The sequence below is a fragment of the Nycticebus coucang genome, chromosome 11 (genome assembly GCF_027406575.1).
Source record: "Nycticebus coucang isolate mNycCou1 chromosome 11, mNycCou1.pri, whole genome shotgun sequence".
Lineage (NCBI taxonomy): Eukaryota > Metazoa > Chordata > Mammalia > Primates > Lorisidae > Nycticebus > Nycticebus coucang.
The window spans coordinates 66,556,015-66,579,596 of record NC_069790.1 but is presented as its reverse complement, the minus strand read 5'-3'; the positions used below and the strand labels follow the sequence as shown (position 1 = coordinate 66,579,596).

Sequence of the window (23,582 nt, the reverse complement as noted above, 5' to 3'; positions counted from 1 at the left end):
TTCTCTCTTCCTCTCCTTTCTTTATCCTCTTTTTGGCATGAAGGTCCACAGGTGTGTGAAAACAACATTCAGCATAAATCTAGCCCTCCTGCCTTACCTTGGCAAGAGGCACCATCACTCACTCCCTTCCCCAAGACAGAAATCTGGGAGCCGTCTTGGATTCTTCTGCCTCTCACATTCAATCTGTCACCACATCATTTCCATTCTCTCATGTAGAATTTTCTAATCTGTTTCCTCCTCTCCTTCTCCCCTGCCACTGCCTTTGTTTCTGTACTTATCTTCCTGGATTACTTATAAGTATCTTATTTCTGCTGGCTTCAGCCTTGTTTTTCAGAAACCCCTGTCTTTACACCAGAACCCAATCTATCTTCCACACTGCCACACCTTTTCCTTCTTAAAAGAAAATGTTATCATGTCACCCTCCTGCTTATAATCTTTAACTGTGTTCATTGCTTTTTTTTTTTTTTTCTTTCTGAGACAGAGTCTCTTTATGTTGCCCAGACTGACTCGAATTCCTGGGCTTACGTGATCCACCCACCTCAGCTTCTTGAGTAGCTCACATCATAAGCATGAGCTTCCTAAGCACCTAGGGGATTTCATTATCTTCAAGATAAGGTGTTAAACTTCTTAGGAGGACATATAAGGATGTGTTTAATCTTGCTTTGGCTTATTTCTCCAGATTTATTTCTAGCCTCCTTCTCCCTTAAATATATGTATGTCCTTGGCTCTAAATAAGCACAAACTTTTTAGAATAAGCAATGGTTTCTCTTCATACCTTTGTGAATGGTCTCCCATTCCACTTGGCATATGCTCCTCCATCCCATCCCCCTTTCAATGTATCTGTTTATCGTTTGTTTTTATTGTTGTTAGCATGTTCTCCTGTCTCTCAGCTCTGTGAGCTTCTGGAGGTTAAAGACTATATTATTCATTCATTTTTGTACCCTCTAAGTGGTAGGATTTCAAGAAAATAAATGGTGAATGAATAAGCAAATTAATGAGAAAGGCCTGAAGAAGAAACCTATTTGGACTTTTCTCTAGTAACCTCTCTGCCATAGAAGATAAAGACAATTTTAGAAGGATGTTAATGTTGAACACACTATCGTCTGACTTCCTTAAATCTTGGGGGTACAAATAGCAATGGTAATGCAAGTCTGAATCTTGAACCAACAGGGACTTGGGGTATCATATCAGAGACTCCATGAAGTAACATTCAACCTTGCCATTATCATAATTAGCCACTTTTCATTTCACACTTAACAATAATTAGAACTTTGTATGCAGCATTCTATTTAAACTCCCAACAAACCTACAAGATAGATACTGTTTTCCTAACTTTCCTATAAAGGACACTGATTCTGAGAGTTTGATATTAAGTGGTATTCTGAAGGCCAACTGCCATTGGGCTGGTTGCCATCACAGTCCATATTTTAACTCCCTAACTTTCTTTGTAAGGGTTCATAGGAGTCATATGCTATGTGAATTTCTTATGGCTTTGACAGAAAGACATCCTCATGAGACTAGGAAAGTGACCTCAATTTTGTTTTAAAGGCCAAAAGAAGAGAAGAATATATTGTTCAATTAATGACATTTGGTTCCAAATTTCCCAAGGCTCAATTGGGAATGGGCTCAAACAATGGCCACTAATCAATTAAAAAAAAAAGAAACCAATAATCTAAAACTTTTACATTATTTACAGCTCAATTTCCAGTTTGAATGAATTGTCCTTCAAATGAACTTCTGATTGAAGCAAATTCTTGCTTTTGTGGTTAATTTTTATATAAAAATTAGAAAGTACCTGCTTTAGAGACAACTCCATGTTCAAGATGATCGATGGGTGCTGAAAATAGAAGTTACATGTCAAAAATATATTCATTAAAAGGCCTTTTTATTAACCAATATGTTGTTTTATCTTTAAAGATTGCTGAAGTGAATGTCAAGTCCAAGTCAGCTATAAAGGGGAGAAAAGGATCTTATTGTTTGCTATTTTCTTCTGGCATGTTTTACCTTAAGGAGGTGAAAATAATTACTTTGAGTATCTTCTTAGAGAAAAATTACTGTAACATATAAGGAAACACTCTGTAATGAAAATTGTTCCCAGTTACTCACAAGTTTTCTCCTTCTTCCCTATCTGCTTATCTTAACTGCTTCCATATAATTCAAACTGGTGTTGACAAGAACATCTCTATGATTATTTATTACCTCTTTCTGCTATTACTAGGATCAGTGGTTCAAAAACTTGTTCAAGTACCATAGTTCTGAAAAGCTCTTTGTGGAGGACCATATTCTTTATGAAACACTACAATATAGATGCACATGATTTCATGACATGAACTAAAGCCAATTTTATTTGTAGAAAATATGTCTGTAATGCAAGATAAAGTCAGAAATAGGAGCCCCAAAATTACTAAACTGAAAATAAAGACAGGCTATTTTCTAAAAATGCCATCTATCTGTCGTTTACCAATTTACTCCTTAGTTCTTTCATACAGCTGGTATTTACTACTTGATAAACAGTAGCAAATGTCAAAGATTTAAAGGGATATAAGAAACGAAAAATTTTAGTTGAGTAAGTTCTATCTATCCAAGACTGTTTTGCATCATAACTTTAAAATGCATGGCCAGACTCATTAAATTATAATCAATTAAGTATCTGTGGTTTTTGTACATCATTATACCTCAATAATTCTTTTTTTTTTTAAAAACACAACAAATTATGACCACTAATCATTTAATCTTTAGCAGTGGAATCCAAGCAATTCCTCTGGAACATTATGATTTTCAACTGGTGTGCCATGAGAGGATGTTAGGTGTGCTTTGAAAAATGTTAAAGATTACAAATTAAACTATTGTTAAAAAAGGTTCAAAGCACAGTAAGTATAATTTTTTTTTTTTTTTGATCAGTGTAATTTAAGTGTGGCGCAGAAGTTCAAGTATAGGTTGAAGAGTGCTGTGATATAAAAGAAAAACACTGGTATAACACCACTGAATAAGAGTTCTTCTAATATGTGTGTTACAGGGTCCCTTCTTTTGGCCTCTGGGTTCACATGTATATTTGACAAGGAGCCTTTCCTTTAGGAGCCACCCAAGATTTTGTTTTTGTAGACACCAGAAAGCAGGTCTTGTTCTTGTTAACTCCTTGACCACTATTATCATCACAATGTAAACAGGATCCTGAGGAAGGCAGCATGTTAATTAACTTGAGCCCCTCACAGTGCAGAGCTTTATTCTTTGTTAGGCAATAGAAGTTTACATGGAAACACTCCCTTTTAATAAATTGTCTCAACATAAATGTTATTACAAAAGCACAGCATTTTTTAAAAAGCTTTTCTAAAGAATACATTTTATTTCTAATGTTATTTTCAGGAAATAATTTAAAATCAAATTTTATTGAGTATTTACAAAAAAATGACTCAATTTGAATTTATTGGTAAAAGTCAAAGACATTCTCCCAACCTGGAGAACTCTTCTTGTGGAGCTACTAACTCTTTTTGGCATGTGAGAGCAATTTAAAATACACGAAGCTTTACTATCATGCAACCTATATATATATTGTTAATTTCCTTACAGAAAAACAGGGACACTTGATTTACACACTCTTCCAGTTTTTTCAAATTCAATTGGGGAAAAATTGAAAAGTAAAATTTATAAAGTAGAAAAGCATCTGGATAGTAAAAGAGACCCCAGGCTTTCATTTAATGTGGCGATTTGTCTGACTATATGCTTAGAGAATGCAGTAATGGGAGGCAATCCCAGGAGCTCTGAGTTCAGCGGTATTCTATAGAGCAAGGTGAGTCCCGTATCTCAGCAGCTTATAAAACTTTTTCCATTGTTTAGGGAAAAGAAACATAAAGGAGCTAATTTTAAGGACTTATTCAGCAAAAGTGATGACGTATTAAAACAAGTGTGCCCTACAATGAGGCCAACTGAGTTCCACCATCACAGCTCCTGGAACTCTGGACTGAGTCTTACCTTGAATATCTGCAGCTCCTCCAGAACTACCTCTTCCATATTCCACTTCTCCTTTGAAATGCTGACAACTTTTAGGATGGTTCCAATGTCTGAAAAAAAATGCTTTACACTAGTCGAACATATATTTATAGAGAGAATATTAAAAGACACACATTCAGAGTATATTCTTTACAAAAGAAATACATACGTTAAATATTGCTTAAAATGATACCAAAGTTGGAACAAATGTTTTGGACCTTAATTAACACGGTAAAATATATTAAATAACCAATTTGTCTCTACTCTTGAGCTCAATGTAATATATATTTACTTATGGCTATTATATCCAATTCAATGTACACATTATTTTAATAATGTTAACAAATGGACAAAAAGAAAATCATTGAAGCTATCTGAGGGAAATTGTAGCTCACCCTTCAGTTGTATTTTATCTTCCTAATCATTGTTAATGCACTAGAAACCAAAAATTAACATTTAGAAAAAGGTCTTAAATATATCATCTTATGTTTCAATTGTCAAAATCAAAATCCTATTTTAGTAGCTTTATAATATTCTCAATAAAAGTTAAAGAGTACCACCTAGTGGCTGAATGACATTTATTACTATAAACTGTTGACTAAGCATGAGCTTTGAGCGGACAGGATAAATTAAGTGCAAATTCCTGACCCTTAATAACAAACTAATTATTTCTACTTTTGATTCTTCAGTAGATATCTCTGCAGTCTCGAAAAAACCCTTATTTTTCTGATTCTTGGAATTACTATCTGCAACATAATCAAGTTTGACAACTGGTGTTCAAAGGTCTTAGTCTGTAATGTACATACTTTCTAATAAACTTAACTTTTGTAAAGTCAATATATTTTTTAAAATAAAATATTCTACAATTTGTTTATATTTCTAAATATCTATTTCATTAAATATATGTTTTTTGAAAACTTATTAGTTTCCATTACTTTAGGAAATGCTTGATCCATTAAATCGTGTGACATAGTAGTGTATAGTTTTTAATGATGCATGTTATTCATGATTAAATGCCATTAGAATTTACAAGATATTATTAACTTATACTTTTTTGATTTTTGAGATTACCAAATACGTTTTTCTTTTGTTAAAAAATATTTTTAAATCATTTTATAATTACTGAGTTGATAAAGAATATAGCAAGCTTTGATTATGAGAATCTGAAAAATTCATTTTAATCCACAAAATTTAAGAATAGGAAAATAATCTCCAAGAAGTTTCTATTAGAAGGCCTTACATAGTAATACCTAATGTTTTCTTGAGTCACTGAAGTCAGAGATTCTCAAAACCAGGTGAAAGGATCCTGTGAGCTAGAGCTTATCAGGTGGGTAAAGGGAAAGGTGAAGTGAAGTGTGAAAATAAAGAAATATATCTGTGCCCTACTTGTTTATTTTTAGCCCAAGTGACTCAACAAATATTTATTGAGCATCTAATCTATAATAGAAACATTGCAGTTCAGTACTCAAATATATTTAAGAGGCTGGGAGATGTTTATGATAATTATCTAAAAGCACGTATTAAACAATTTTATGAAATACTGACAAAGTATTAGCTAATAATTACTCATTTTGATTTTGATCAATAAACACTTTTGAAGCATTTGTTTTGTCTAATAATGAAAAATTCCTTTAAAAATGAAAGCTTCATTTGAACTTACCTGTTCCAAGAAACATTACATCATACTGGCCATCTTCTGCAATGACGTGATCTACCACTATCTGTGTGAGTCTGTAATCCACATTGATTCGCTTGAATGTTGGTCCCCCTGCAACTGGGTAGACCGACTTATACATCACTGGGTGACGCTTTATAAAACTGATGACATCATCTGGAAAATCTCGGGTGGATTTAATCAGTGGGTCATAGGTTTTGCTCGGACACTAAAAATAAATGTGGAGAAAAATAAAAACATTATTTATGCATCTGGGAAACTTACACTTACTTTCAGTAAAGTTTTCAGGCCTATCATCAATAATTAAAGGAATGAACAACAGATTTAATATGTAACCAAATTGTAAATAAATTCAGTGCACCTCCAATAAATTTAAATCTAGTTTTCTCCCTCAAAAAAAAAAATGCATACATATTCATCTGTATTTTCTAAAATTTCCAGGGGATTATTTTCTTATAATCATTGTTCTTCCGAAGATTATTGTTTCTAATGAAGATATGTAAAATTCAAGCTGAAATAACGGTGAAGAGATTGATCTATAACCTGAAGAACATACTGGAAACCATTATTTTCAATTTCTTTTGAGTAGGTTTATGATTTCACTTCAACGGAAACCATGATTATTAAAAATAAAAAGAAACAAATCAACAGGTCACCAAAAATACTTTCAAAAAATCTTTAACAGTTTGAAATTGTCATTATGTAGTTTCTTCTATAACTAGTCTGAAAATTATACTTTGACCAGTTCAATGGCTCTTCCCCTAACTAAAGGATCTGTGAAGAAACTCTCAGGGAATTTTCTACTTCTGTTTAAAATTGCCTCTTCTGTGTCTTTCAGCATATACTATATCAATAGTTAACATAACCTGCCCCCTGGTGGTAAAAATTTCAAAGTTCCTACTTATAAATGAATTCGATTATTTTACCCTAAAATTTAAAAATTACTTTATAATTAGAAAATAACTCTCTTCTGAATCCTAAATCTATTTTATTGTTCAATATATTGTAATTTGGGAAGGTATCTCTGATAGAACAATTGTTATCACTTGCTAATTCTTAATGAACCAACGCATTGTTTTGGAGTAGAAAACTTTATTCAATTAATGCAGGCATCGAGAAGAAACTGAGTGACATTACGCATAGTCTACAGAAGATTCTGCTTTTCCCTTATTTTATTTTTTAGTAAAGTTGGAAACATAGTCTTTACTAAACTGAGTCATTTATACTAGGTACTAATTAGAGTCAGGTTCAGACTCCAGAAACATATTGTACTTCTCAAAATATTCAAGAGGACCATTTTTAGGGAGTGGAAAATCCTGGAGTTCTCCACAATATATGACTCTGAACCTAAACCTTATACCAATAAAATCATAATGGTTCATTATGAATTCGAATGTCAAAGAAGTTGTACAAAAAACACAGTAATGATTTTTTTTTTGTACCTAATTTAAGAATATCTTTATTTTTAAGAAAATTTTTGCATGTCTGGTATCAAGAAACTGATCCCTTCTTGATAGATGTTTATTTGTTTCAGGTCTATGGCAGCAAGATTAGAAATGTCCCAGAGTATGAGTAATTTAGTATTTATGTAGTATATTCCTACTGGATGTTGGCCTAAAGCTTTGTCTGCGCCAGTCATTCCTTTTAGCATTTAACCTTCAGCCAAGTGGAATCTGTCAACTTGATAATGGAAGGAACCCTGTATTAAATAGATTAAGGAGAGACTCAAAATGGATATGGAGCTCAAAAGCTACAAAGCTCCTCTCCAATTATAGGCTGCATGTTTGACGCTCAGTCAAAGGCCATTCATACTGGGCTTATGGCATATAATGCCTGTGGTTCAGTCTGGTTGGTCTGTCATTAAAATCAAAGCAAGAGCAAGATTTTGCCTGCATTACATTTTTGAAAGAGCCCTCTAGCTTAAAAAATTCTCTTTTGACTTTGCAGCTGTAGTTATGCAGTAGCCAAAATTTCAAAAGGAATAATAGAATGACAATTAAACCGCAATTTTTGATATCAAATTTTATAATAATTAGAAATTATGTGAGAAAACACAGCAGAATAAAAATACGGAGATTTAGCAAACAAATATGACAATTTTCTTCATTGGTCGCCTCTGACTAAAAGGTTTAAGTGTAATAAAATCTAAGAAAAAAGACGAAAAGGAAAACCTGGTTTCTATTGACTATTATAAAATGATCTTTGAATATATATTTTTCCTTGTGGCAGGTTTTCCTCATGGCATGTTGCCAGTGTTTGGATAAGATCTTTATCCTCTTGGTTGCTATGCGTGATCTCTCAAGTCCGAGTCTCCCCTATGCTTGCACAAATGAAAATGATTTGGTAGTTACTCCCTAAGGTTTAAGATAGTACAGTTTGAACCAAATGTTGTTATTTCAGTACATTCAACCCAGTGGAATTTTTGCTTTGATATCACATAACTGTGCAGCACACAGATCTAAAAACAACCTGAGATGCCAAGCAACATATATAGGTAAGAGTCAAGTAGGAAAGAAGAAGAGAAAGTATGGGAAAGTCTATGTCTAAAGCAAATTGTTAGAGGCAATTATTAATTTTCTTTTAAAAAATCTTGGAAAATTTTCTTATTGCAGTGGTATATGCCAAGTATTAAAAATCTAGTGAATTTTTTTATATGTATGTACTTTTAATTACTAGCTATTAACCCAGTCCATTTGAACATAATTCTGCCTCCAGTTTTCTTTTTCTTTTCTTTCTTTCTTTCTTTCTTTTTTTTTGGGGGGGACAGTCTGTCTCTATTGCCCCACATGGAGTGCCGTGACATCATCATAGCTCACAGCAATCTCAAACTCTTAGGCTTGGGGGATCCTCTTGTCTCATCCTTCTGGGACTATTGGAACCCACCCCAATGCCTGGCTAGTTTTTCTATTTTAATAGACACGGGGGTTCATTCTTCCTCAGGCTGGTTTTGAACTCCTGAGCTTAGGCAATCCACCTGCCTCAGCCTCCCAGAGAGCTAGGATTACACGTATAAGCTAATACGCCCGGCCTGCTTCCATTTTTCTAACATGTGCTTGCCTAACTTCTATCCCTTTAGCTCCTGTGAGTGCAAGAAATGAATCAGGGACCTTAACTGTGTGTCCACCTACTGTTTATAAAACTCAAAGACAGTTTAAAATTTAAGGACCAAAAAAGAGAACTAATACTGAAAAATGTAAATGCCACTGTCTTTCTAGAAACATTAATATCAGAGAAGCTGCCCAGACAAACCCTGAGATGAAAGGGTAGACCCAGCAGCAGCCAGCATGGTCAAGGCCTATCTCCCATGGCTGGCTGCCATGGCTGGCTAGGTGTGATCGCGTTATGCTTGGCAGGTCTGCGTGTTTGTCTAGGGCCGTTAGTAGCGGAGTGGGAAGCAATGGATAAGAGGAGAAAAATGGTTTCTATCCAATGAGAGATCTTTGCCCCTTGGCAAGGCCCCAGACAGCTGTTAAAGGTTTTCTCCCTCTGCAGCTTCAGGCTGTTCTCTACAGATGGCAGGTTTTTTTTTTTTTTTTTTTAACAAATCAGAAAAATGAATAATGTGAGGGAAGACATGCACAAGGAAGCACTGAACTGTGCTTTCATTTTCAGCAAACTAGGGGAGGGGGGAATCCCAAATATGTAAAGGAAGTCTGTGTTTTATTTATAAAGTACAAAAATGCAAATGTAAAATGGGTGTCATCTTATCCTTCTGCCTATTCAGCTAAGCGTCAGCCTGTAACAGATACGGCAAAGAAAGACCTCATATTAAATATCAGAGATAGAAAAGCCAGGGCCCAAAAATACAGAGGTAAATTTATGTCTTTCTCATTCTCTCTCAGTTTCCTAGAGGAATTCCCATACTAGAGAAAACAAAACCCCAGTGAACATAGAAAGTAGCCTGGGATTTTAAGAAGCTCATTATGAAAGCAAATATTGGCTTCCTAGAAAAGGAAGCTGAAAGTCAATTGGAATGGTTGATTCATGCTAGGAGCCCATGGCCCCTAATTGATTCATGTTAGAAGCCCCTGGCATGTCCCTGTCTTAGAGAAACATGGCCTATGTATACTTAAAGAGAAATGATAGTGATGTTTCAACATACACCTGCTTCAGGGTAATCAGTGTTAGGAACCTGGGGTCAGAAAGCTTCTAGTCATCCCTTTACTAAATGCTAGAAGAAATAGAAATAACCTCAGTGATTTACAGAGGTGGTGACAAAGTAATAGTTAGTAGTATAATAGTATACTAGTTACTAGTATAATAGTAATAGTAAGACTTAGTAGTGACCAATACAGGAAAATAAAACTATACAATAAATATGATAGAGAGGCATGAATAAGCCACCGATACCTAAAAGGAGATTTTCCCAACATTTTCCATATTTTATAAATTAATTAAGAAAGATTTACTTAAAATGAAGCAAGCAGGAAGCCCAGCAATAATAACAAAGTGTACATATTCCTTAGGCGCACAAATGGGAAAACAGAGTGAGACACTGACAGGATTCTTCCATTATACTCTGTATTTTTCAGTATCCTTTGGGAAGACTATCATAATGTAATACTATAAAAACTAAAAGAAAGTTGTGAATAATATTTTTGAATTACATATTTGTCTTTGATCAGTTATACCTATGTTTCTAAGTCAACCTTAAAATATTTCTTTTCTATTATACACATGTGTGTATATACAATGTATTATATTTTTTATATGTATATTTAATTTATTATATTTTATATATAATTTTTTACTTAATGGTACCAGAATAGTTTACAACCAAGATATGATGCCAGGGATTAACAAGCACATAAAATTCTACTAACTATCACCTCTCTATTACAAAAAATGTTTTATAGGATTATGCCAATGCCCAAGCCAAATAATCTATGGAGCAGAAAGAGACAAGAGGGTGCCCAAAGACTTCAGAACTTATGGATATCATGGCTGCCTCAAATTTCTGAAGCTGAGAATATCAGCCAAAGTAAAAGATGGAATTTCTCAATAGTCATCCTGGTTCTAGTTGAAGCACCAGCATACATTCAGTCTGCTAATGCAAACCCAGTTATTGACATTATGTATTATGATCTTATTATCTCTTTCCTCTACCATTTACTTTTCTAAAGCAAAATCATAAACTAATTTCATGGAAGGTAATGGTACCTTGATACGTAATAGCAAAAAAGATTTTTCTAGAACAGAGGAGTATGCCAGGACCCAGAGCTGCTTCATGATGGTTTATATATAAAAATTAATTTTCCATTGGACCTGGAATCAAAAGAACTTTGTAGTTTCTTAATGTCTCTTACAATTTTAGAAAGTCTAATAATTTAATGGGAAATAATTAAGAACCTTAAAATACAACTAAACTCATATTCCCAAATTTGGAGTTTTTATATCTCATAGCAGAAAAGGGGGGCAATACGGACCTACTGCAAAGAAAGAAAATTGTTTACCTTTTACTTTTGTTCTCTAGAAAAAAACACATGTGAATTATACATGATGGCGTTTTTTTGTTCCAACCAAGATTTGAAAGGTGATTGAAGGGGAGACATTTCATTATTTTACATTGGTGGTAGTTGAAAAATTGCCTAATAATTGTTTTTGTTGCAGGCTGTTAAATGAAATTAAATGATTGATTAATAAAAAAAAATGTTTCTGAACAAACGATTTTAATTTTGTAAAGATCTGAATTCCTGCAATAGATTTGGAGAGGAGAGATATTTATTTGGGGACTATTTGAGATTTAACAAATCTTACAGGACTTTTCAACATTTATTTTCAATAAAGTTTTATAGTAAATTTTTATCAAGTGTTGGCAATCGGGGAGTCGAGCAAGATGGCAAACCAGCAGGATCATTCTGGTAAGCTCTTCTAGAATGACTAGAGAAAAAGACAGAACCCAGCCATACCTGGTGCCAGGACCTTACCCAGAGATAAAGCTCAGGGAGCATAATGAGGAGGAGGTGAGTTGGATACAGTGTATGATCTGGAGTGGAAATGTATTCATCTGGAAATGTGATGAATTAGGCAAGTGATTGCAACTGCTGGGATTAGCTGCCCCCACCCGCCACCCCCATGGAGGTCCAGGAAGGAAGGACACCTTTCCAGACTTTTCAGTTGTTGGGATAGGCTGTGCATTGACTGAAAAGCTTGGAAGAGTGGGCGAACTCAAACAGTATACAGCAACCATACTTGAATGATGGAAGGAGTGGAATTGCCATAGGTTTGGTGGCTGGCAAGGCAGACATACTGAGAAGGTCTTCGTGGCCAGGGGGCTGCTACTGTGGGAAGGTCATAAGAAGGTCTTAGCAGGGGCTTAAAGCATGGCTGTCTTAATTCCATGTGCCAGATCAGAACTCACTGTCAGGACAGGCTAAGGGACTCCCATACCCAAATGGGAACCGAAGTCAGGGAGCACTATGAGATCTGCCCCTCAAGGGTTCTTCTGAACTTTAAGAGCCCAACTCAGCAGGGTCTGAATGCTGAGGAAACAATCAGGCAATCACCAAAGGCAACTAACTTTAGAATAAGGACCATAGAGGTTGCTGGCTGTGCTCTCTATTTCCTGAAAAAAGCCACATCACCAGCTTGTATCCTGGAGACATATTGCAATATATTGTCATCAAGAGCAGGGACTTCTGTTATTGGCCATGAGGAAAAGTTTGGCTTTGCTCAGACTGAGGCCACTTCAAGACCTAAGCTCAGAGACAAGTTAATTTGAAGCAAAGGAGGTAGTGCGAAGCAAAAGGGAGGACAAGGAGGTGAACAAGAATAAAGAACACATGAGGAGGAACCAATAGAAAAATTCAGGCAAAACAAAAAACCAAAACAGAGGAACTCCCCCAAGGGACCATGAGGCAGCTACTGTAGAAGTCTCTGCCTATAAATAATTAGTGGAATTGACAGAAGGGAATTTGAAACATGGATGATAAATACAATAAAAGGAATGGATGAGAAAATGTAAAGACAGAACCAAAGGTCAGATGAGAGATATGTAGAGTATAGAAAGGATGATTGAGCTTAAGGAAATGAAGGAGACAATCGGGAGTGTAAAGATGCAGCAGAAGGTATCAAAAATAGGTTAGACCATGGAGAAGAAAGAATCTCAGAGTTAGAGGATAAAGTTTTTAAGTTAACTCAGATAGTAAAAGAGGCAGAAGAGAGAGAAAGCAGAACAGGTGCTTAGAGAACTATGAGACTTCATGAAGCATTCAAAATACGAATAATAACGATTCCCGAAAAAGAAGAAGATTGTCCCAAAGGAATGGAAGCCCTACTGGATACTATCATAAATGAAAACTTCCCAAGTTTTACTATAGACCCTGATACACTCCTTTCAGATGGATATCTGACCCCGGGTCATCTCAACTCAAACAGAGACACTCCAAGACACATTGTAATGAACCTGTCCAAAGTCAAGATGAAAGAAAAAATTCTGCAAGCATCCAGGAGTAAGTGCCAGCTAACCCACCGAGGCACAGCCATTAGGATGGCAGCAGACTTTTCTTTTTCTTTTCCTTTCTTTTTTTTTTTTTTTTTTTTTTAGACAGAGTCTCACTTTGTCACTCTTGGTAGAGTGCCATGGCATTAGCTCACTGCAACCTTAAACTCCTGGGCTTATATGATTCTCTTGCCTCAGACCCTCAGATAGCTGGACTATAGGAACCTGCCACAACACCCAGCTATTTTTAGAGACAAGGTCTTTCTCTGGCTCAGGCTGCTCTTGAACCTGTGAGCTCAGGCAATCTACCCACCTGGGCCTTCCAGGTGCTGGGATTAAAGGCATGAGCCACCGCACCCAGCCATAGCGCCATATCACTGTTCAACTGAAATCTTCCAAGCCAGAAGAGCATTGTTATCCACCTTCAACATTCTTAAACAAAACAAATTTCAACCCAGAATTTTGTATCCTGCTAAACTAAGCTTCAAAATTGACGGAGAAATCAAATCTTTTTCAGACATACAAGCACTGAAGACCACAAGACCAGCTCTATAGGAAATACTTAGACCTATTCTCAACGCTGACCACAACAATGGACACTAGCAAAGTAAACACCCAGAAGCTAAAGGTCAAAACTTAGCTTCCACAATGGTGCAAAGGATAAAACTATACAACATAATTTCACAAAATAAGGTGACTAGAACTCTACCATACTTAGCAAATCTCTTAAATGTCAATGGACTGAAATCACCACTGAAGAAGCACAGTCTGGCATATTGGATAAAAAAGCATAAGCCATCCCTATGCTGTCTCCAGGAGACACACTTAGCCTTGAAGGACAAATCAAGACTCAGGGTTAAGGGATGGAAAATAGTATTTCAAGCAAATGGAAATCAGAAATAAGGAGAGGTTGCAATCTTTAGAAATGAAGCAGGGAAGGCAATAAGCAGGAAGGAGGAGCTTAGCTTAGTGCTTCTGGTATTTTATGTGGCTTAGTGTTCTGTCTTCTTAATAAAAAGAAGGTAAAAGAAAACAAACCACACTGCCATCCCTAAAAGAAAAAAAGAGATTTAGAGCTGAAGATGAGCATTATTCAATGTGCTTAGTATCAGACAGAGGAAGAGGCAGAGCTGGATGAGAAACCGAGTCTTTGGATATTCATGATGATTTTTACAATGTCTTAGTGTTCCTTGAATTGTGGCTTTGTTTCAAATTTCTGAACCATGAAATTTGCAGGAATCCTTAGAATCACCATTTCTACCACCCCTATATGCTCTCTTAATACAAAAAAAGGGAGGTTTTTTGGTGGGAGTAGGGTTAAGCTATTAATGGGAATTCCATGCATCTGTCATTCATCAATGTCCACCTAAAATAAATTAAAAGATAGTAACTACACCTATTTCAATTTTCTCTGTCTCTAAAAATGGAGCATCCGTTTGGGAAATTAAGTGTACATTTTTATCTTTAAAAATAAAAACAACAAAATCAACTGTGAAAACAGCAACGATTTGTGCGGAAATGGGATTTAAAAATGGATTGTTATTCTTACAAAACAAGGCATTTAGAAATTGCCTAAAACTTGTAGCAAAATGGTTTGAGAGTAGTAAAAGACACATTTCACAAATGTGTGAACTTTGAAAACAAATGCTTTCTTTTCTTTAAGGGAATGGTTTAAGAAGTGAAACTCACCTTTGAGGAAACATTATTAATATTTATATTTATTCATAAATCTCAAAACTTTCTTGTCAACACAGAATAAAATTATAGAGTACATCACTTATAATGAAACAAATGTCAACATTGAAATCTGCATTTATAAATCTTCCTCAGATTTGGAGTTTTCTAGAAGTCTGTTATTTTTGGCCAAATTCTATTGGCTTCTTATCTGACTTGTACTACTCACTGAACAATGAATTCTTCCATATTTTGTTTCACTTGAATCTTCCTGTTACCAAGATTCAGCAGGTCAATAAAAAAGTCCACCCATAGATTTGTTAACACATTCTATTTGGACACCAGAGGGCAGAAGAATCACTTCAAGTGCAGGAATTCTGTAAGTGTATCCCCATGCATACTTGAGTTTCCAGCTTATTAACATTGCAGAGCAATGATATCATGGTAAGGCTAGGAGTTTAAGTTTGACCTCTTGTCAGAGAAGTACAGTATTCTGTCAAAGCCAAAAAAAATCAAAGTATGCATGGCAAGTTTAAGCTGTAGTGTTTATTTGGGTGATAATGCTGGTAGAACTCCCTACTGGGAGGACAAATTGAATTTAATCTTAACAACAAAGCAGATGTAGAAAATGTAAAAGCAAATGAGAAACCGAGTCTTTGGATATTCATGATGATTTTTCCACAATCTATTTAAAAATTTTTAATTATCAAACAGCTTTTAGTAAAGGTTCTAACTAACCATTTTATAGAAAGCAAATTATTCAACAATGCTTTTATTAAAGTAAAACATGTTCCCCTGAATTACAATAAAAGAAATGACAAGTACAGTAAGGTTTCAAATCTTTGTTTTTGCTTGTGCAGAGAACAGATCAGTCCCTACAAAAGTAATATAAGCTTCCGTTTGGTTGTTCATTTTTATCACTTTGAAGGTAGAAAAAGAATGAATTTTGAATTGGAGTTGAGTAGACCAAGTTTAATTGCAATCTAACCATTTTACAAGCTGTGAGATCATGAACATGTGTTTACTTTCACTGGGCTTTTTCTAATCCATAAAACTGGGAAAATAATGCCTAGGTTATGTTGTTTTTTAAGAATGTAAAAATGAGATAAAATTTAAATGCTTCTTACAGGGTCTGGATCATAAGAAGTGTTCAATAGTGATTTTTGACTAAAATTTTTGAGCTGGAGGCTTGCAGAAAATAGAAACAATCATAACTTTGCATAAACAAAAATTACTATAATCAGGCTGCTTTAAAATATTAGGTAAGAGAGAAGCCAGGAAGTAATGTAAAAGTAAATGCAGTTAATTTTAGTTAGGACATTTAGCATTATATTGATCCAGGTAATATAATAGAATACATGAATAATTATGGAATATTAAGGAACAGGAAAAGAAGCCTTGTCAGAAAACTCCAACACTCCTCTTCATTCTGCTGCTTTTGGCAATGTGATATTGGGAAAGATATTTAATTATTCTGGGCAGCATTTCTTCCTCTGTAAAATGAGGGTGAATTATGTGGTTTCTATCATCCATTCTGGTTCTTACATTCTCAAATTTTACAAGTCCAGTTACCTGATACACTGTGAAAGATAATTTCCATGATTTTATATGTAGAGTTAGTTAAAATGGTAAAGTTCATTTATGTAAAATATATTTGTGTAACAGATTTTCACATCAGATGTACGATGCTCCTAACTTCAACCTCAGAATTTCAAATATAAAGTAGAAGGTAGAAAAACACATAAATAGCATTATATGCCAAAAAATATATAAGATTAAAAAAATGTCTAAGGAAATACTGAAGTAAAGAGGCTAGCTATCTATACACGATTTTAGATATTTTTCCAACATGGTCATAATGATTGCAAGAATACACAAGTACATAGTTACCTGCAAATAATTTTCTTCTTTAGCTACCATAGCTTTCTAGATAGAACTGTTAGTAGGTAAGGTTGTCACTGTTCTTACATAGAACCAATTGGATAGAGTTGGTGAATAAAAAATATTTTAAAACATATGACTATAATTATTTTTAAACTCATAAAAGCATAGTATATTTATACTGATTTATGCAATGGCTCTTCATCTAAAAACAGCATAGATATACTCATGTTTAATTCACTACAACCATGAAGAACCTCTTTCCCCCTTTATAAGCAGGATTTTTAAAAAATCTCTTTAAGTTCTGTAAAATGCCATAATTTACCTGATCAAAAAGAGTGGAGCCCTTCAGAGGGAGACTGTCTTTCTGTCTCCATTACTGATTATAATCTTAGCAGGGGCTACAGATGAAAGATTAGTTTTAAGGCATACTTCTCAATGCTGCTCAACTTCAGATGAAAATGTGTTTTCACATTTAAAAAATTCTCAGAGGAAATCTATGAGGAATATGGATGTGGAAAAAGAATTAAGGAATAATGCTAAGTGGCTCTTCGTTAGTCCTAATTATGCTTTTCTTTCCCCAAGTTTTTAGAAAGACAGTGAGCATTTCTTCTATGGTTGGGATATAGACTATTTTGAACTTTCCAAGAAAATTTCTACAATGTAAACACTGCATTTTGAGTAGTGAGCAACAGAGACCAATATATTTAACATAATTTGGTGTTTCTCATTGATGGAAATACTGTAGAAGTTCCTCAAAAAATTAAAAATAGAACTACTGTCCATCAATCTCACGTTTGGGTATTTATCTAGAATATTAAATAATTAATATTAGCATCTGAAAGCTACAGTATTGCCTCTGGGTTCATTGCAGCACTATTTACAATAGACAAGATGTGACAGATGAATGGATAAAGAAAAGGTAATATACAAAATGCAATGTCATTCAGCTTTTAAAAAGAAGGAAATTCTACACTACGTAACAACATGAATGATCCTGAGGACATTATGCTAAGTGAAATAACCCATTCAAAGAAAGACAACAGTGCACCCTTCCACGTGTAGAAAGTATCAATGATAGTCATAATCCTAGAATTAATAAAGAGTGGAATACTGGTTGCCAGGGGCTGAGGAGAAGAGAACATGACGAGTTACTAATTAATGAGCATAAAGTTTCAGGTAATCAAGTTGTAAAAGCTCTAGAGACCTGCTGTACAACTTTGTACCTATAGACAACAATAATGTATTATACACTTAAAAATCTAAAAGGTTTGATCTTGTGTTAAGTGTTCTTATCACAATCTAAAAAGAGATAAAATTAAAAAGGGAATCCAGAAAATCGTAATATTGTTTGGAAAAAATGCTTCTATGAAAATAATGTTCATCTTATATTTAGGCCAGAAAACTTCCCTGAAACAAATTTATAAATGAGGAATTATGCAACAGAAAATACAGATGGCTACAGAGTATACACCCCCAATTTAATTAGTTATATAATGAGGAATTTTGCAACAGAAAATAGAGATGGCTACAGAGTGTACACCCCCAATTTAATTAAGTTATATAATGAGGAATTTTGCAACAGAAAATAGAGATGGCTACAGAGTGTACACCCCCAATTTAAGTACGTTATATAAGAAGAAGATGGAAAGAGAATTCACAAAGCATAGCAAACAACTGGTCCCCTTATGAACATATGAAAAGACAATATTCAGTAGAATTTGATGGATTAAATCAATATTTTTTTCAGAAATCGATGATTATTTTAGACCTCTTGGTGGAAGTATTCAGAGTAAATTCAAAATGAAAAGAAAAAAAAGATATTCCACCAATATTAGGTCAATTAGCCAATGGTGATTTGTTTAAATAACTGAAACTGCTTCTAATCATATCAATGAAATTTTAAAAAGCCTTTTACTTAAAATGCATGTATAGCATTTCAAACTGCAGGTTTTTTTTCTTTTGAAACAATTGAAAAACTCTAAAATACATTTCTTGTTTCACCCATGTTTTAAACATGATTCATCCTATTTGAAACAAGTTTTGGACTTAGGGTTCTCTAAAACCTCTTCCCGTCTAAACAAGGCATATTATTCCAAGGTGCAATAAAATAAAGAAAAATGCATAAAAATAAACGAGATAATTTTTGTTAATCATTATGATGTGATCTTTTCAATGTAGACACAGAGATTGAAGACTCAAGCTATAAAAGGAGATGTATTTGAAGAATAACTATTTACTTGGTATTTCCAACTAATTTATAGTATTTGTCTTTCTAGATACTTAAATCATTATATTGACTTTGCAGACATGTTGGGATAAGATGTACATCATCAGAAGAGTCTGCACCTTATGATATAGTTCATTGTTCCCTAAAGTACTTAAAATTATTTTGTAAAAGAGACATGTTATGTTTCGGTGAAAAATGGAAATGCTAACACATTAATGTAAATAATAGTCATTTTAAATCTAGAGTGCATGTTGCTGTGGCAAATGGCATAACTGATTATGATATAATTAGGAATAGAATATGGACTTAAGAAAATAATGTGATTATTAGGTTGAATACATACTGTACCAGGTCGTGGATAAGGAATTCTTCCATCATACTGCACCCATCGGTGGTCTGCACTCTCCTTATGAGCATACGGACCGTTAAAAACTGCTCGGATGTCAGCCATGCTATACACACAAACAGCAGAGCCTTTAAAGATGGAACTGAAAGAAAGAGACATGATCGAATCATTCACAGAGTCATTCAATCACTTGTAGTGAGCACATACTACAACCAGACACTCTGGAAAAATGTACTTAGTACATTCCATTTGATAAGGCCAGCTGAGAAAAATGTGCTTATGTCTTCAAGTTGCTTTTTACCAAGCAATTATAAAAGTGTAATAATAGCTAGATTACTGGTAATTATAGTTAGTTAGGTGGCCCATGGATGGGAACCCAGTCCTGGGCTGCAGGGTATGTTTTCCAGGAGGAGGCGCTATGTAAATTGACACGTGATCAATAATAAATATTATCTAGAAAAACTGAAGGATGGAGGGGAAGATGCAGAAAAGAGTATTATATTTATCCACATTCTTTAACTTTATTTGAAGTTACTATAGCATGATATCTTTCAAAGAGTTTATAAAATAAAAAAGGTTATATTAGCTACTTTTTTTAAAAAGGAATCATTTAGATATGTGAATAATAATCATCTCATCCATCTCCTTTCTTAAAGTGAATGAATATCCATAAATATTGACTCTTAATTTATTCATATGATTTTTATTAAATGTATTTTAAAATGTTGAAACAATCTCTTTTCTTTTTAGTGATTCTTGAATTTTTGATTTGTGTTACCATAAATTGTCTGACACTTAGGAACCATAATCATACAGTATTTGAAGTATTAAGAGACAAAAAAGCACGAGAGCAATTTTATAAACTTTTTCAAACTAATGAAAAAATTGTTAATACTCATCATATATTTTTTTATTACTGGACATTAAAAAGACATTTTCTTTGAGTCTAAAACTTTCATTGACTCCTGTTGTTAAAAATGAGATCATGCTTTACCTACCATCTAAGGGGCGTATCCTCTCAGAATTATACACATGAACTCATGACTCTCTAGCATGAGTAACTCAATTATCAATGTTCTTGCAATGACATTGGGAAGGTAATGGTACACAGGCAGCTGAGAGAAGACTAGCATGGCGAAGGGAGGTGACATTTTCATAAAAATCACATCATCTGCCTATGACTTTTTAAAGGACTGTGCACCATGCTTACTGGCATTGCCATCACGGCAGCTTACTCATGTCCTCTCACTGGAGGGAGAGCGTGACATGCATTCCGACATTACCTCCGTCTTCAGGCCAGCGTTAAAAATAGAACAATAAAGAGCTAACTTGTAAGTTCACACTCTGGGTGGGCAGAAACGTAATAGGAGAATAAACGAGCTCTCTTGGGGCTACATTTTCCTGGCACATAGCGGAGCGTTGTGTGTGGAACACACAGTGACTTCAAAGAAAGTTCTGCTCCTGGAAAGATGCCAAGAGAATGAGGGCTGAGACACCTGACTGACTGCAAGCTCTTCTTCTTGCACCTTTAATATTCAGACATAAATTAACACCATAACGGAGTAAAAATAGCAGCCCCTTGGGGTATTTTCTTTATTCTCCTATTTCATACTCACATTCTGCATCTTATAATTAATAAAAGAGTATTTTGTGTCCTGATATACAGAGGGTGCCAAAAAATGTATACACATTTTAAGAAAGGAAACAAACCGTATTAAAATTGTAATACCTCATATATACTGATAACAGTCGAGGAAGACAAGTCGCGTTTGACGTCTGCAATTACAAGAGGTGTTCAACGTATACACTTAATATATAATTCATAGATAACACCTCTTATAATGTGTATACATTTTTTGGCTTTCCTGCTATTCTGAACCAATAGTCTGTATCAGTTTATGACAAAGTATTGTGATCACCTCACAGAAAAGTATTGAACTATCATTTGCAGATAAAACAGTTTAAAATTTATTCAAAAGGAGAAAATACAACCAGTTCTTCAATAGCAATATCAATATCTTCAATTCCTCCAATACTACTGTCAATGAACACTGATAAGAGATTGATAGAAGAACTGTGGAAGAAAGTAAAAAGTATTTCCAAGAATGTAGGCCCTCATATGTAACAGGACTAAGAACGTGCTTTGAATATAGTCAAGTGTAAGTTACTGAACTAAATGAAATTTAGACAGTAAGGCTCACGTATTCTTTGAGACAGCTTTACAGATTCTGTAATACAACTATTAAGAAAGTCAGAGACTTGATGGTAAGTTCAGAACAGCATTACGCAGAAAGAAGAAAAGAGAATACAAGAGCAGAAACTAAGCAAAGGTCCTCACTTCTAGCCCATTTTTACTAACCATTGGCTGCTTTTCTTTGAGAAACTAATGCAAACGTTCCTTGCCTAAATTAGTAAAGCAGTCAAATAGTTGTAACAGTCACACTTGTATCTTTGTAAAATAATAGAGAAGTGTAAAGAAGACAGCATGTAATGATGTTTTAAACGTTGAGAGTGTTCCATCTCGTGATTATAGCCTACCTGATAAAATGGATCACTTGTTTGTGTGTTTCTTTTGTACTACTTTCATGACATGAAGCCTAAAGTATTTATTATGTTCAGTATACGCATATACCTCTTGTATCCAGAATATTTGTTATGTGAATTTATATCATATATATACTTGTTCATCTGGGGAATGACATGTCAATAGGTTTAGTCACTGAAATATAATGAGCAGCAGCAAACTATTAGAAACACATAAATGCCCATGTACAGGTAGGTGCCTGGTAAGATAAACTGTGGTAATAAACACAGGGGATGCTATGCTGGTGTAAAGATAAAAATAATTTTTATATTGATATTAAAATATTTCTAAGACACACTAAATAAAAAAGTAAAATAAAAAATATGTGGCTCAGCAGCTAGGGCACCGTCCACAGACACCAGAGCTGGAGGATTCGAACCCAGCGCAGCACCTGCCAAACAACAATGACAACTACAACAAAAAAATAGCCGGGCGTTGTGGCAGGCACCTGTAGTCCCATCTACTTGAGAGGCTGAGGCAAGAGAATTCCTTAAGGACAAAAGTTGGAGGTTGCTGTGAGGTGTGACGCCACAGCACTCTACTGAGGGTGATAAAGTGAGACTCTGTCTCTAAAAAAAAAAAAGTAAAATAAAAATGTGTATGGGGTTGGCGCCTGTGGCTCAAAGGAGTAGGGCGCTGGCCCCATATGCTAGAGGTGGTGGGTTCAAACCCAGCCCTGGCCAACAACAAAAAAAAAAAATTGGGGGGGAACTACTACAAAGGCTGGAACAAAAAGATCATATAACTGTATTGGCTTCACGTACATGTAAAATTCTCTAGAAGGATTAAGAGCATTTTGTTGTACATACCTGGTTGTGGTGAAGACTCCATATACTACAGGATTTCTTTCATCTCTTGTAGGGAGTAAATAAATATCTTCTATTAAGGGGGAAAAATAAACATTTACTATATTTTTATTTTTCATTATTATGCTTGCTTTTTCTTTAATAATGCAGTGATTCTGAAACTTTCAACAATATCAATATAAGAAGAGTTATTATATTATACCTCAAGAAGTTACGGATAAAAGATTGTGTTTATTGGGGTGGGGTAAGAAAAAAATATTGTTTATTCACTAGCCATGTGACACTGAGTTGGGTATTTTACCTCCTAGATTTTTGCTTCAATTAAATAAGATGGGTCAATTGATAATGGCTCTTCCATTTACAAATCTTGGATTTTATGTAAAAAAAAAAAAAAAAAAAAACAGAAAAATGTGTTATTTTTTAGTAATTAGTGTGCTAATCTACAATGTGAGAGTTCATATATGAACACTGAATATATAATAATACTTTAATACTGTAAAACATAATACTTAGGAAATCATCAGTGATGCAATCATTTTTACATTACATGGCAAAAACAAAACATGAACAAGTTTAAGAAGATGAAAATTAACAACGCTAAACATACATACAACAACAAAAAAATACTTTCTTTAACTTTAGAGGAGTGAAGAAGAAAAATGAAATAGAAGAATCTGCTTATTGCTTCTCTGATCATGCTTTTCATTAGAAGTAAGAGGGACAGCGTTCACATCTCTCCTGTATTCTCCAGTAGAGGGCACCATGAAATAAAGAACCCAAGTTGTTTCTATCTATAGAAGGTGGCTCCAACAAAAATGTAGGCCTGCACATAGATGAATATTGTTGTCCCAGAGTTCACATCTTTCTTTCTCTTGCAGTAGTTTTGTTTCCTTCACTTATTTGAGAAAGCTTACAAAGAAAGGAGTTATTTGGCTGCAATGTGTGCCCAGATTCAGAG

The 23,582-nt window shown here is 34.4% G+C and overlaps 1 protein-coding gene across 2 annotated transcripts in view; it reads right to left on the bottom strand.

The window, feature by feature from the left end:
• SEMA3D (semaphorin 3D) overlaps positions 1-23,582 on the bottom strand; it is a 206,112-nt gene that overhangs the window by 21,929 nt on the left and 160,601 nt on the right. For both annotated transcript variants that reach the window (XM_053553864.1, XM_053553863.1), the window contains 5 exons: positions 22,628-22,697; positions 19,232-19,376; positions 5,648-5,870; positions 3,970-4,058; positions 1,796-1,837 (listed from right to left, as the gene is read on the bottom strand). In XM_053553864.1, the coding sequence (XP_053409839.1) occupies positions 1,796-1,837; positions 3,970-4,058; positions 5,648-5,870; positions 19,232-19,376; positions 22,628-22,697 (569 nt within the window). The remainder of the gene's footprint in view (positions 1-1,795; positions 1,838-3,969; positions 4,059-5,647; positions 5,871-19,231; positions 19,377-22,627; positions 22,698-23,582) is intronic.